This window comes from Schistocerca piceifrons, chromosome 4 (genome assembly GCF_021461385.2).
Source record: "Schistocerca piceifrons isolate TAMUIC-IGC-003096 chromosome 4, iqSchPice1.1, whole genome shotgun sequence".
Lineage (NCBI taxonomy): Eukaryota > Metazoa > Arthropoda > Insecta > Orthoptera > Acrididae > Schistocerca > Schistocerca piceifrons.
The window spans coordinates 499,344,648-499,360,240 of NC_060141.1; the positions used below are offsets into that span (position 1 = coordinate 499,344,648).

The 15,593-nt window shown below is 37.9% G+C and overlaps 1 protein-coding gene across 3 annotated transcripts in view; it reads left to right on the forward strand.

The window, feature by feature from the left end:
- LOC124795301 overlaps positions 1 to 15,593 on the forward strand; it is a 558,174-nt gene that overhangs the window by 502,620 nt on the left and 39,961 nt on the right. For all 3 annotated transcript variants that reach the window (XM_047259263.1, XM_047259265.1, XM_047259264.1), the window contains one exon: positions 808 to 1,006. In XM_047259263.1, coding sequence (XP_047115219.1) covers positions 808 to 1,006 — 199 coding nt within the window. The remainder of the gene's footprint in view (positions 1 to 807; positions 1,007 to 15,593) is intronic.

The following is a 15,593-nucleotide window of genomic DNA, read 5'->3' on the forward strand; positions in this document are numbered from 1 at the left end:
TGAAAATGCAAACCATGTCAGCCAGGTTCTGATGATGAAAATTTCTTCTATGCTGGCACTGACCTCTGGATCAGGTACCATGACGCTAGAATCTGTTACCAGTGTTAGCTACGGATGGAAGTTTTTAGCCTGTTTATCACATTGAATTTCTTATGTGGCATATAGTGAGTCATGAATGCCACATTTCCATATTTATGACCAGTGAAACTTGTTCATTCAAACTAGTTAATTCATTGTTTCGTTCTCACCTTATGTTCGGTAGACCACATCATGAAGAAAAGCTTTCATGGATGTGGAGTGAGTCAAGTTCAACAGGCAGAGGTAACCATTGCAGACAACTTCTTTAAAAGAGTATACTGCTGTGTTACATTGAATGAAAACATGCTTTACAAAAATGTAATCCTCAGACTGGTGTCTTCATATATAATATATAATCTCTTACATGTAGTATATATATTGTATATAATATATAATCTCTTATTGCATTGAGGTTATACCTGAAAAAAGTGCACCATTCAAAATATGTCTTTGTGTTTTAACTAAAACTATAAATATGAAAAATCCAAATAGCATAAGGTTACAATGTTTGATTAGTGGAGAAGTTAGAGAGAATTTGCTCTTGTGTTTGTGCTGTAATCTGTGCCAAAAAGACTGCTAACTTATGAAAACATAAAAAAAGAAAGGCAGTATGCATTACCATGAAATTCAACTATTTATTTCGTTCAATACTTCCATATTGTTTGGATAGGGTAAATAGATGACTTTACAATACATTGATTAAGTATTTGGTCTCAATTTTAATTTTAGCTTGATGGTGACATACAAGGAGATTCTGGATCAAGAACAGAGACCCAGCCAGTGAAAATGACAAGAATGATTCGTCTGAAGAGTGGGTCTGCAGGTTCTATATCCAGCAGTTTCTCTGGGCCTCGAACAAGCCGAAAAAATTCTGTGCTCAACATGCTTACAAAGCTGTTTCGTAGAAATGAAAGCAGCAGAGATATAGGTAATTGCATGCCTCATGTAATATATCTTTGTCATGGTGCATATTTCATAAACAATATAAATTGTGACCTAGTTAATATAAACAGATTTTGCTACATTGAAATATCATAATCTAGTTTCTGCATAAAACTAGATATCTAGTCAATTTGTAATATTTTTCATAAGCTACAAGATATAATGGGACAGACTTGTAAATCTGTGAGGTAACTGAAACATATTTTCCTAAGCACATCATGGCTTTCTTAAGGTATCCTCTGTAGAATTCATGGTCACCTACACTTTTTTCTAATATAATTAATGTAATTTAGAGATGTGCTACATTGTTTCTGATTTGTGCATAGTAATGATTATGCTACATATTCCTTATAGGCTTCATCGTCCTGCAAATCCTTATCTTCACTTACAGTTTGCAGTTCTGTTTTGTTGACTGCAACTGCATTATGAAAATTATAGTCACTGTAGAAATCTGAGATGGCCATTGTTTCTCAGAATTGTCACCTCATATATACCCAAAAATCACATGGTTACCCATATATTGTGATTATATTGTACACTGTCAGTGGTGGTTACTACTAAAGTTTTGGCATGTGAGATGAATTTTTTGTGTGCTCCATGAGTCATGCAGAAAATATTGTCATAACAAATTAATCCCTGACACTGTGTAACAAGTCCACACTAATGGCATGTACAGCATGTAGTATCTGATCATAAAATTGCTGTCCCATTGTCGTAAATGGTAGTAAAACAGTCTTTGAAAAGTCCTCAGAGAAAGAAATTGTTTTGTATGAGAACTAGCAACTGGGTGACCTACAGCAGGTTTGACACAATGCTAAAGAGTGACATGACTTAGAGAACCTCAGTAATTGTGTTAAAATTGGGGTTCTCCATCAAGTTCTAGGACATAATTAATTTAGATGCTATTTAGTTCAGGTAACATGCAACTTTACTATATGTTCAGAAATAAGTTTTCCTTTCTGTTTGCTTCATTGAGGAAAGCTGTCCTTTTTGTTGGATATAAAGCAAAAATCATTGACATTTTAAATATTGTGATGTTATCATTACATACATTTACTTGAGTTTCCAGAAGCAGATATTAAATCTGTCTGTCTTGCCACTGATATCAGATTTTTCCATGACTCCACTAAGATGGCTGTCTCTGACAGAAAGAGCCAATTGTCCTATGCGCAACTAGAACATTGTATGTATGTATAAGTAGGTGTATACACATGATTGGTATTTGATTCCAGATTGTACATGACATAGTGTGGTGAAAGTGTCAGGGAACTTGGATATTGACATTACCATGGCTTTAATAAGGCTGTGCAAAAGACATGTGCTTCACAGGCACCTACCAGAGCACAAGTAGTACAGTCTTTCTATGCACCAAACCATAAAGGAATCAATTAATACAAAAGTGTCAGTGAGTCAGATGCACATAAGGCACCTAGAAGTGTTTTCAAAAGCAGTAAGTCAGGGTTTGATGAAAGGTCTAAAGGGAATCAACCGTGTCTCTAAATATGACAGCTGAGATGACACAGTGTTCCTAACCAATGTCTACTTCTACTTGACAGAGGACTTCATCAAGTGGTTCAATCACATCAAGGTAATGCACCACAAGAGTATTCCAAACGATGATAAACAGACTTCTGAATGTTATACCCAAGGCAGTCATAGAAGACCATCAGGACGTTACTTCACTGCCTAAATAGATAGTTATTTTGTGGATGTGTCACATTTATCAAATTTTGTTTTGGATTACAAAATCCATTCATGTAACAGGCTAGAAATTAGGAATAATTTCAAAGAGAAAACATTTTATTTGTAAATTTTCTGTTACATTCCGAATCGTTGTGAGCGTCATGAACACAATCCATAGAACAGGCAAAAAGTCGTACTAAACTACATGAAAAATAGTAAGAGAAGAGTTACAAGTATTTATGACATCTTTTAATATCCAACCCAGATGGCTAGATGAGTGTTGACTGTCGAACCCAGCCGCAACAAGATGATGATCAGCATTATGTGCCACTGATTTCTGCAAGATAAGCCAACACTGAGCAATGGAAATGGAGACCCTGAACATGTGCTGCAACTGTCAGGAAACATCCAAAGTTCTCGATGATGCAGATAAAACTGATTCCCCATCAATTTGATCACTATGTAGAAAAAAGGACGTTTTCAGGAAAGAGGACAACATACTAGTAAGTTTCCATTGGGGACACAAAGTTCATGTCATATGCTTCTGTAAAGAAAGAAGAAAGGTGTTTGATGACTAATACACTGCACATCATCAAACAACAAAGTAATTCCACACACATGAGTCAACTGCTGATAACTACAGCCAGCCTGCGAGGCGAAGCCCATTGCCATACCCCCTGGTAGAGATTACTCTCCAACGTCATGCCATTGTTCACCACCTCCACCATACAGAGATTCCACCCACTGATCTAGTTGCCAAAATCAGGAAAACCACTTTCATGGGCTGCCACAAGGACCGACCAATCCACCAATTTCTTTATTGATAAACATATGTGTGTTCATACTAGACGCATGTGTAAAATGTCAAAAGATGACTCTTCATCAGTATTTATACGTGGTCTGGGTATTGCAATGAAACTGATATTTATTGGTGTTGGTGCTGTGTATAATAGTATATAGAATGCTGGTGTCAGCCGAGTCCCCTGACTGTATACTGAGAACCACTGGGCTCAAGAATGCAACAGTTTTATCGATAAATAACACTGATCTGTCAGAAAACATTTTTTATTATCTTATGAAGGTGAGGCAGCTACAGATGAAAATCCTCCTTGGATAACATTTGTCAAGATGACAGGAAATCGCATTTCTCATCAAGAACCGATCTATTTAGGCACTAGTGGATGGTAGGGAATCATTTTCTGTGTAATAGATGTTTATTGATGCCAGGTGAAAAAGACAGTGTTCTGAGATTTGAAGACCATTGTACTGATGATTGTAAATGGAAAATTCATCCAACCAATGGGAAGCTGTGGTTTTAGAGCAACTATAAAGTATAGAACACAGCCCTTCAAATTTGTCATTTTACCAGAATTTGGCCTTAGAGTTATCCTCCGATGGAACTTTCTGTTAGACCTTGATCCTCCCTTGTGATCCTTGTGAAGAAGAAATATGGCACATGGCTCTTCTGTATCAATTATCATTGACCTAATAAAATCACCAAAAAGGCTGTAGACCCATTTTCACAATTTAATGGTGCATCAGGCTGCCTGATGGGAGTGAAGTATTTCTGTAATGTGGTTATACAGTATGGCTACAGACAGATGCAAGCTGATGAGGTTTCATAACACTTGACAGCCTCTCTGAGTTCCGAGTTATGCCATTTAGTCTATGCAGAGTGTGATAGACCACCTGATTCAACACCTTAAATTGACAATGTGTCATCTTGAGGCAGGCATTTCAGTTTCATCTCTACTTTCATGAGATTGTTGATAGACCATCTTGGGAAATCATCTTTTTCTTGTGCCTTTGTCCTGCATTGGCATAGGGCCAGCACATTTAACAGATTTGTCATGGTTAATTTAAAGGGTGGGCAGTTACCCTTCTGTCGCCACTCCATTACTCCCCAGGCCAGACAATGTGAACCCAGATTGTCTGCATATGGTGTCATTCATTTGAAAGTGAGCAAAATGTTTGCAAATCATGTAACTGAGGTGGGTCTTCAGTATCGGCCTGATATTCAGCTAGTGGGATATGGGAAACCACCTAGAAACTGCATCCAAGCTGGCCGGCCATCGACCCTAGTTGTTAATCCAGCAGACACATTCAATCTGGCACCAGCACACCTCCTCGTCCCAGAAGCAGTGCTTCAGCATGCACAGCTGTTTGGGGAGGTCTATCTGTACTTTTGTGTGTGCTTAAGAAATATTCTTTCATTTGAAAGGTTCTTGCTCATAATCCTGCTATCATAAATGGTATTTTGGGTCCATGTTTCACATAACAATATTTCTGTTTAGAAAATTTCACCAGAAACAGATTGCAGGCTGTCTGAACAATCAACATTTTTCATACTTGAATTGTGAAATGTGGAATATCAACTGATTAAAGTCAAGAGAATCTATCCCTCTCCAACCACCCTAGGCAACCATTTTTTCCATGCTTCCCAAGAGCCATAAGCTCAACCATCCATGATATCCCATTACGACTGGTTACTGCACTCTCACTGAAAGATTCTACTCTCATGTAGTTAAAGCCTTCAACCTATTGCCTGTAGCCTATCCTCCTTCATCGAAGACACTAACTGCGGGTGCCCCTTCTCTCCAAATGAAACTCTCCAATACATGTGGTCCCACTACTGTTGAAAATGGCTTCTCCCAGTCCCAAGCTGAGTCCAAACGTGACCACCTATCAACAAATTCCTCAGATTGAAATCAGGGAACACTTGAATGGATCTATGCTATGACAACTTGTTGATAGACCATCTTGGGAAATCTTTTTTAGCGGACCACCTATCAACAAATTCCTCAGATTGAAATCAGGGAACACTTGAATGGATCTATGCTATGACAACTTGTTGATAGACCATCTTGGGAAATCTTTTTTAGCGACAAAAAACCACAGATGCGTCATCTGGTTCATGTTCATTGAAGACATATTTGATTTATGCATGGTGAGGGTGCTTGAGAGGTCTTGTCAAGGCCATAACAGACTGGACGTAACCTCTTAATACCGACCAAAACAACCCTTCCATGACATGTCTCTGAACACATCTAATAATACATCATGTCGATCAGTCACAGAGGAGCAACCTGTTTGTCAATCACTAGTCCCAGGACTAGTACAACTAAATCATATTCTACACCAGGGCTTTGAATCTCTCTTATTGTACTCTCCCACTTCTAACCCCCTGTTCCATGTATAATGTTCCCATGGAAGAACCAGGTGCAAGACCTGTTGGTTAGTTGGTTGGTTGGTTGATTTGGTGGAGGGGACCAAACAGTGAGGCCTTTGCTCCAATCAGATGAGGGAAGAAGGAGGAAGGAATTCGTCTGTGCCCTTTCAAAGGGACCATCCCGGCATTTGCCTGAAGTGATTTGGGGAAATCACGGAAAACCTAAATCTGGATGGCCAGACGCGGGTTTGAACCATTGTCCTCCCGAATGCGAGTCCATTGTGCTAACCACTGCGGTGCTGCACTCGGTGCAAGACCTGTTCCCAGTGGCTGCTCATGATTATACATCCTGGGTGTTCACAAATTTTTAGATCCACATAAATTTGAGAGTGTGGAGTTACTAGCATCTTCTGTATAGCAGTTTGCTTATTAACAAGTTGATAAACCTACAGCCGCTGCCAATAATAATAATAACAATATGCATAACTTGTTTGAAAAGAAAGAACTCTTATGTGGAATTTTGTTGTTTTGTATGTAAGTAAGAGCAGTTTAAGGCAATAACGAAATAATGTTTAAGCTTTCGCTACTCCCCATTTCGCATTTTTGTGTAATGGCAGGTTTCATGTTTTTTTTTTTATTATTTTATTTTTTTTTTGTACAAATGTGTAAGATCCTTAACATATGTATTAGTCCACGAATTAACTTCCAGGACAATCTTATGTTGCACTTACACAACTACTTATGCTTATTATACACTTCTTCATTAAATGTTCATTTGTAGGCACAATTATCAGATATCGTGACTTTCTGAGTCAACGGACTGGTCAGAGAGACCTTAGTTCCTTTGCAATTAACTTATCCTGATAATTTTCTTTTGTGTTAGCATAAACAGATTCAACAGTTGACACTGCACATGAAAGCCGGTTCCAGCACAGTAAAGAACCAACTCCAAACTGCCATTTGTTGAAGTGATTAAATTCAGGTAGTAATGTCTACCAGTATGGTCACCTGATTAGAATACAAATGAGGCGCTGAAAATCATAAGGATCAAGAGCACACTGCCATCGATCCCACATTTAAGTGAATATCAGACAAACCAGAGAAACAGCTTTTTGTGATTGTTTATATATACAGTGTGGGCCTACATCACAGTTAAACCTGACTCACTGTAAGATCGACAGATTTTAGAAGCATGAATAAATGCTAAAATCTCAGAATTAATGACATTGTGCTTTATCGTTCTCAGTGCCTCAAATGGATTACTATGTGATAAAAGTCAAAACTTAATATATTATAACTCATTCAGAAATCCACAAAATTGGTTTTTCTGTCAGTATAACTATAACATATACAGACATTTGATCTAATTTTACTATACAGAGAGTGAACTGGCGTATCTGAGGAGTCTCCACCTGGTGGCATTGGTGTAAACTTCTAGTTGAGTGGTGAACTTTGCCTACTGTGAACCGTGCACGTTGTTTATTCAATCTCTATGCATGTAGCCTGTAAGGCAATTATGTCACATCAGTTGCATATGCTCAAAAGGTGCTTAAAATGTGCACAACTGAAGGTGTGCTCAAGACCCTGATGCCAAGTTTCACGTAGTCTTGAGGAGTATCAAAGCAGCATAGCACGGTAGATTTAGTGCCATGTATTTCTGATTACAGCATCTATGTTACATTGAACAGCATTCAAAGAAAAATAACCAAAAACTCTGCTAAGTGTCAAAAGTTAGGTTGTTCACATGCTCTTACACAGCAGCCGACACTGTCTGTTCTACAAACTTGTGTGCCACCTTCTGTTTCATACCCCATCACAGGCAGACTCGCATGTATAAGCAGCCACACCTTCTATCAACTTTACTGCAACTACTACTCAGGAATGTACATGTGCTTGACCAAAAACTAACTACCCACTTGGAAAAATGACTACTTCCAAATTGTAATCAAAGGCTAAAAAGGTCATCCACTTTATGTGGAATTTGTCACTTACCGCCACCATTAGCGATGACAACACACAACAAATGGAATAAAAATTCACGATAAAACTTTCTTCAATAATGTGTGTGTGTGTGTGTGTGTGTGTGTGTGTGTGTGTGTGTGTGTGTTTTTCAACAAAGGCCTTGTTGGCTGAAAGAAAGCCTATTTGTGACAGTCTTTTTGTTGTGCCGATCTGTGACTCGGCATCTCCGCTACACCGTGAGTAGCAACTTCCCTTTTCATGATATTGTTACACCCTGTATTATGTTCATTTTAAATTAAGTTTTGTGCACTAATAGTATGTTATTCATTAAATAAATTAGCAATTTGCATGGGACTTTCAACAGTTCTTCTTTTTTTATGATAAAATCATTGTGTCCATTAAACAGGTTAACATCGCCTGACTTTTTTCTGGGATTTGCATGAAAATATGAATTTCTGACTAAATTGATTGCACTTATGACTGTGAAGCTTGTTTTTATACAGCACTTCTGGGTTTTGCACCACTACCACCACTACCATCATCATAACTGAAATCTCTGTGTAGTGAAATTAAGCAGTTTCAGGAAGGTGGAGGTGAAATGGAACAATAAAATGGCAAAAAAAGTAATGTGGGAGACATGTGAATTAGAAGAAGCAAATACCTCTGATGTGTCAGGGCAGTTGTCCTGGAAATTGTCTAGGTGTGACATTAGAAAATGTAGTTTTAGGGAACCTTCATCCTAATTGTTTGAATGACTGTAGCATATCTTACATTATTTCCTTGTAATCAGGCTGCTTATTCTAGCCAAGAAAATGATGCACAACGGTTTTTAAACTTCTCTAAGCTTGCTGTTCTATTTCTACATCTATATCAATACTCCACAAACCACTGTGGTGTGCATGGCAGAGGGTACATCCCATTGTACCAGTTATTAAGGTTTCTGCCTGTTCCATTCATGTGTGGAATGTGGGAAGAATGACTGTTTGAATGCCTCTGTGTGTGTGTGTGTGTGTGTGTGTGTGTGGGGGGGGGGGGGGGGGGGGGGTGGGAGGGGGGGGGGGGTGCGTGTGTGTGCAGTAATTATTCTAATTTTATTCTCACAATCTCTCTGTGAGCAATACATAGGGAATAATTAGGGTATTCCGAGGATCACCATTTAAAGCCGATTCTTGAAACTTATTAATAGACTTTCTCAGGGTAGTTTACACCCATCTTCAAGATTCTTCCAGTGCAATACCTTCAGCATCCACAAAAACATGTGGCCATTTATGCTGCCCTTCACAGTATATGTTGAATATCACCTGTTAGTCCAGTTTGGTACCGGTCCCACACACCTGAGTAATATTCTAGGATGGGTTGCACGAGTGATTTGTAAGCAGTTTCCTGTGTAGACTGATTGCACTTCTCCAATATTCTACCAATAAATTGAAGTCTACCACCTGCTTTACCCACGACTGAGTCTCTGTAATCATTCCATTTCGTATTCCTACAGTGTGTTACTCCCAGGTATTTGTATTTTTTGTGAAGACACAATTTTACATTTGTGAATATTTAAAGCAAGTTGCCAGTCTTGGCACCACTTTGTTTCTTTTTTTGTTTCCCATGACTTTCATCATACAGAAGTAACAGTCATTGGTGTAATTCTTCTTTTCTTGCCATACGATGGAAGTAGCAAAGTTCAGATATTTCATTCTACCTTCACTCCGCTTGCTTAATCATGGCACACTTGTATGACATACAGTATGTGGAGCATACAACTTGTTCTGATCTTTGAGCTTCATGCCAAAACAGGTAAAACATGACTTCTGCACAAATTCTGTTATTTATAGACTTTTTATACTTATCACATAAGTTCCACATGCGTAACAAAATGTGAGTAGTGTATTCACACATTGCCTCCCTGACACTTTGTACACAGCTTCAGTGAAATAACACAACTAGGAAACAGTTCACATAAGCACCTCCTTCTAGCCCTTGCACTCAATCAACTGTTGATTTCTGTGGTAATAACAGACATCATCGCCCGCATCTCATGGTCGTGCGGTAGCGTTCTCGCTTCCCACGCCCGGGTTCCCGGGTTCGATTCCCGGCGGGGTCAGGGATTTTCTCTGCCTCGTGATGGCTGGGTGTAGTGTGCTGTCCTTAGGTTAGTTAGGTTTAAGTAGTTCTAAGTTCTAGGGGACTGATGACCGTAGCAGTTAAGTCCCATAGTGCTCAGAGCCATTTGAACCATTTTGAACAGACATCATCTTTGGGTTTATTCTCCCTCTCTACTTCACCATCCTATTGCCATATTTAGATAAATTACACAACATAACATGGGTTTTGCAGCCAGTGGTAATAGTCAATATTCTGCAGGAGGTTGTGAGGAGGGGTACGTGTGCATAGAAAACTAGTGGTGGAAAAAAACGAATATCATTTTCATGTTCAGGGATGCCAAAATAGTAAAGAGCACCATTTGCTTTCCAAACACCAGAACCCATGTCGATCTGCATTATTATTTGTACTCCAGATTGGTTTCTTTTTGAGTTTTGACAGTTGAGTAATTTGCTAACTTTTTTGCTGTTACTATAACTTTCCTGTATACCTTCTTGTACCTTCTTACACATGCTTCAAAGTTGTGTTTGTCTGCTGCAGTATCAAGCTTTGTAAGAGTTTCTGATGATTTTCTTGTGCACTGTTTTATTGTTGACTTTACCTTTACTTTTATTTGCTGTCATGACAATGCAACCCAAACAATGCTTCTGATTGCTGAAAATGAGTCAAACACTTTGTTGATGCTGCCTTGGGATACCTTTTCCCAAGTTATTTTCTGTAACATGCAGCTGAAAAGCCTGTTGTTGTTTTCATTAATTTCTGTTCTTGTAATGCAGTTGTTATTTATTTTCTAGTTATTACTAATCACACTGTGAAGCACAAATTGAACTGTCTTGCAAGCTGAAAACCAAGTATCAGTCACCTGATTGTCGTGTTCATATATGTATTTGTCATTAAATATTTTGTCAGTTTTGTCCCACTGGCCTCACCATTTATTGTGGTTTCTTATACTGTTACTGGGAGGTTGGTTGTACTTAATAAGTTCACAATTGAATCCTTTTAGCACACACTTATTAAGTTGTATTGAAGTCACACAGCACAGTTGTACATTTGATTGAATTTGAAGTTCATTTAATACAAAGAAAAATTACTTGTTACTGTTCTGCATATATACACCTACAGGCTTGCTTATAGAAGCAGCTTGTTTCAAAAATCTGTCACAGCAGTGCTGTATATTTTTGTTTTCCTCAGTCAGTGCTCACTGATGCAAAACATTCACACTTCTTTAAGATGATCCTTTAGGAGCACTTCTAATTCACCTTTTTTGCTATTCAAACCTTCGACATTTTGGTACAGCAATGTTAGAGAATCTAAGCAGTCTATCTTTTTGTGACTGTTTACCTTAGTGGTTTCTTTGATACTATCTTACACTACATCCTTCTCCAGATACGACAATAGCATTGCTCTTCTCTCATATGCTATTTGCTATTACTTCTGCTGATGATTATCATCAGGCTGGCTGTTTTGTTGTTGATTGTGTTTGCTATGGAGTGCACAAGGGCCCCACATTAGTTTCTGACATATACAGTGTATTTGTTTTGACATGAGACAACTAAATATCTTGAAAATGACAGACTGTATGAAAACGATGTTCTAGGTGGAAAGTTAATATTAGTAAAGGGGACATCTGGTCACCTTGTAACCACCCCTCCTGTGTGGGTGGGGTCATCTTTGTATTTTCAAATGGGACCCCCTTTTTATTGCTTATTTGGATTCTACACCAAAAATTATATGTGGCTTACTCAGACCATGGTAGATGGTGCTGCAGTCGGCAAATATCAAGTGTGCCTGTTTCTGTAATTAAGAACCAATAAATTTCATTTTACATTTCATTTGTGATGTAAATGTAGACTTTTGTGTTCTTACGGTTGATATTGAACTTCAGACATTACTTCAGTGTTGCAAATGTGATTATACGATACAAATATATGGCTAGACATTGACACTTCTATCAAATAAGCTGCTTGCTTGGTAACATAGTTTTCTGTTCCCTACGAGGTTGATTGTATCGAGTCCCCAAACCACCAGAACGCTTGATTTCACTGGCTGTCATCAGGGTAATTGATTTCAACAAGTGTTTCCATCCATCAGCTGTAACTATTGCATTGGCCACTACGTGGGTACTAGTGGAAGACTTACCACATTTATGTTTAAATGAAATGTAGAACCTCATGCATCAGTTCTTAATTGCAAAAACAGACGCACCTGTTATTTGTCAATTACAGTGTCATTTAACACAATTGGGAAATAATAGTTTGAGTAAAAAATATGTATTTTTTGACGTAGAATCCGAATACACAGTAAAAATGGGGGGGGGGGGGGAGGTGGGTTCCCATTTAAAATTGTGAAGTTGACCCCTTCCATGCAAGGGGCTGGTTGGAAGATGGCCATTTGTAGCACAGACAGATGTTTCCTTTATTAATATTAACTTTTCACCTAGAACAGCTTTCTGGTATGATGCCTCATTTTAGAGATATTTAGTTGTCTCAAGTTAAAACAAACATCCTACATTAATGATTTGTCAAACCATTTGATGGCAGCAGATACAGTGATTTTTTCCGATGAGATGAACGTTTTTATAATTGGATGCACTGAGAATGGTCTACAGCAGAAAGTTTCTAAGATGATAAAATAGTCAGGAAAATGTTTTATGGGCAACACTTTGGTCATAGACAAGGAAAAAATGGCATGAATGAATTTCAGTAACATCGGTCATAAAGTTAGCAGCAGCATAAGAGCTGAGTCGGGGAACTGAGCTATTGTACACACTCCATACACAAAATTTCTGAGCGTATGGATGATGTGCATTTGAGATGGGAAAAGCATCTAGAAGTTTTAAATACAAAACTAAGTAAATGTTGTTATATGCTAAGTATACTTCATGAGTGTTGCAGCACTGATTCATTGTCGTATGCCTATTATGCTTATATGACCAGCTAGAGAGCCGTGCAGGGTAATATTTAAAGAATGTAAAATAATAACATTTCCTAGCTTATGCACTTATGAATGTGTGTGCTTTCTGGAAACCTGGCAGGAAATATCAATTTAAACAACTGGGTTCATAACAGGAAACAAGAAAGAGAGATTATTTTCACAGAGCAACACACAAAAAAGCCCTTTACCAAAAGAGAGTTCATTATTAACTTAAAAACTTTGTAGCTTTTATAACATTCAAGAATATCTGTATCTGAAAAGTAAAATTATTTACATATAATGAACTAAGATTGTAATTTAAATGTAAGAAGTTTTATTTAACTAGCTTTGGATATGAATTGGATACATCCATACAACATATATTGTTAATGGGTGAATAAAAAGATTGGTTGATTTATACTGCTGCTATTCTGTTTTTAACTGAAGAAAGCTCATCACCTCATGTTCAATAGTCTATCAAAGGCAGACCCATGTATGCAAACATCAAGACTACATATAAACTACACCAAAATTTAGACTCCCTTGACCACAAATGAGCTGTACTTTTTCACCAGTGAGAAATACCATACTGTGACCAGAGACCGAACTGCATATGTGGAAACACTATCTGTAACATATCGTTTGTTCCAATACCAGGACTAATCTCAATTTATACTATTCTTTCTACCCCATTTGCCTTCCACAACTCCTACCCTTTCTTCTTTCCCCTCTCTGTTCCTTCCTGCACACAGTCTGTTCTAATTCTCCCGTTACTTCTTCTCTGCATTGCACACAACTTTCATTTGACCATCAGCCATCCAGTCTGTGATGATTACTTGTCCAATCAGTTGTTGTCATTTGGATTGAGGAACGTGACACATTATTCTTGCGAATGTGATTTTGTGGATTTTCCTTCTCTCTTACTTATTTACTTTCTTAGACACTTAAAAGTTTTTACCATCTTACTTTGTAATGATTTATTTTGGATCGATATATTTCTTGAATAAGAAAATTCATTGAGAAAAATATGTTTTTGTTGTGATCTTCAGTCAGAAAGTGGGTCTGAGGCAATTGTGCCCACTAATGTATCACTTGGAAGCATAATCATTTCTGTATAATTACTGCAGCCTAGATCCACTTGAACCTCCTTAGTATATCTAGTCCTTGGTATCCCTCTACAATTTTTATCCCCACATACTTCCCTGACTTCCCTGGATTACTAAGTTGACTTTTCCTTGATGCCTCAGGATGTATCCTTTTAGTAAAGATGCACCATAAATTTCTTCTTTCCCTTATTCAGCTCTGAGCCACCTCATTAGTTACTTGATCTACCAATCTGATCTTCATTCTTCTGTAGCACTATATTTCAAAAACTTTTTCTCTTTGCATGTCTGAACCATTTATTGTTCGCATTTCACTTCTGTACAAGGCTACACTTTAGACAAATATCTTAAGAAAAGACTTTCTAACATTTAAATTTATACTAGATACATACTGTTACCCACTGCTTTGCTAGCATATTAGTAGTTTTGTTACAATGAGTGATGATGAGTAAGCAAGCTAATGACGTCTGTGTGAATATAGTGGTATAGAGACGTAAGTATAAAAAAAAAAAAATGTGTGCAGTACCGTTACATAGGTACTAACGAATGTGTTTCTGTTACTTTGTTGTATGCTGCATCTGAAAGCATGCATTATATTTTATAACTATATTTTAAAAATGCCTCAGTTCGTTACAGTCACGCAGAAGTCTAGCTTTTAGGGGTTCCTGTTGGTCACTTAGTACTGGATGTGGAATCTTGCCACCAGAGCAATAAATACTATCTGTTTCTCCCTTCCATTTCCATGCATTATGGTGCCTACATTTTTGATCCATTCCTCTATGATGACTAATTTATGATTAACGTAGTAAGTTAATAGATCATAGCCAAATGCAGCTTCAACTAAAGCTTCTCACCTTCCACAAGTAAAGGTATGACTGTCTGTTTGCCATACAGCCTTTAAATGATGCCATTGTTCCTGAGTCTTCAAGCATCTTGGAAGCTGTAAGAGGTGCATGATGCTCAACATATAAAATGCAATGGGCTTGTGACTGTGCTAATATCTCTGTAGCTGTTAAGGCTGCCTGTTGTCCTACATCCAAGTTCCGGCAGACATGAGATTGCTCTGAAGTTTGCTGTATTTGAGGAACTTTTGCAACTTGAGCTGTCTTGGAATTACACATTTGTAGGCCTAATAGTAAGAGTTTTAAGTATGGTTCTCAGGCTTAATGGACAATTTTATTATTGTATTCCCACCAAAATTCATCAGCAATGCCTGGTGGTGTAGTAGCTCAATGCCATAAACCACTTGCACAGTAACATCGGATTTGCACTGTCATGGAATAATCTACAGACACTAAGAGTCACAAAACATGGCAGCAGCGTCATCTGTATGCCACTCGCATGTGCCAGATTTAAAAATGTTAATGATACTCAGAAAGATACAACTTTCTGAAGTAGCCTATTGTCTTCCTTGGGGCTCATGCTGTCTCTATACCAAATACCATCGGAATCGTTTCATCAGTAGAGATGTGAATTCTTTATAATCAATAATACTCATAGTAGTATGGAAGTATGGATTAAATTTGTTGAGAATTGAATAAGCATTGTATTGATTACTTTGAATCATATAGTGTAGAACATGTTGTTGTTGTTGTTGGTGGTGGTGGTGTCGTCGTGGTCTTCCATCCAGAACCTGGTTTGATGCA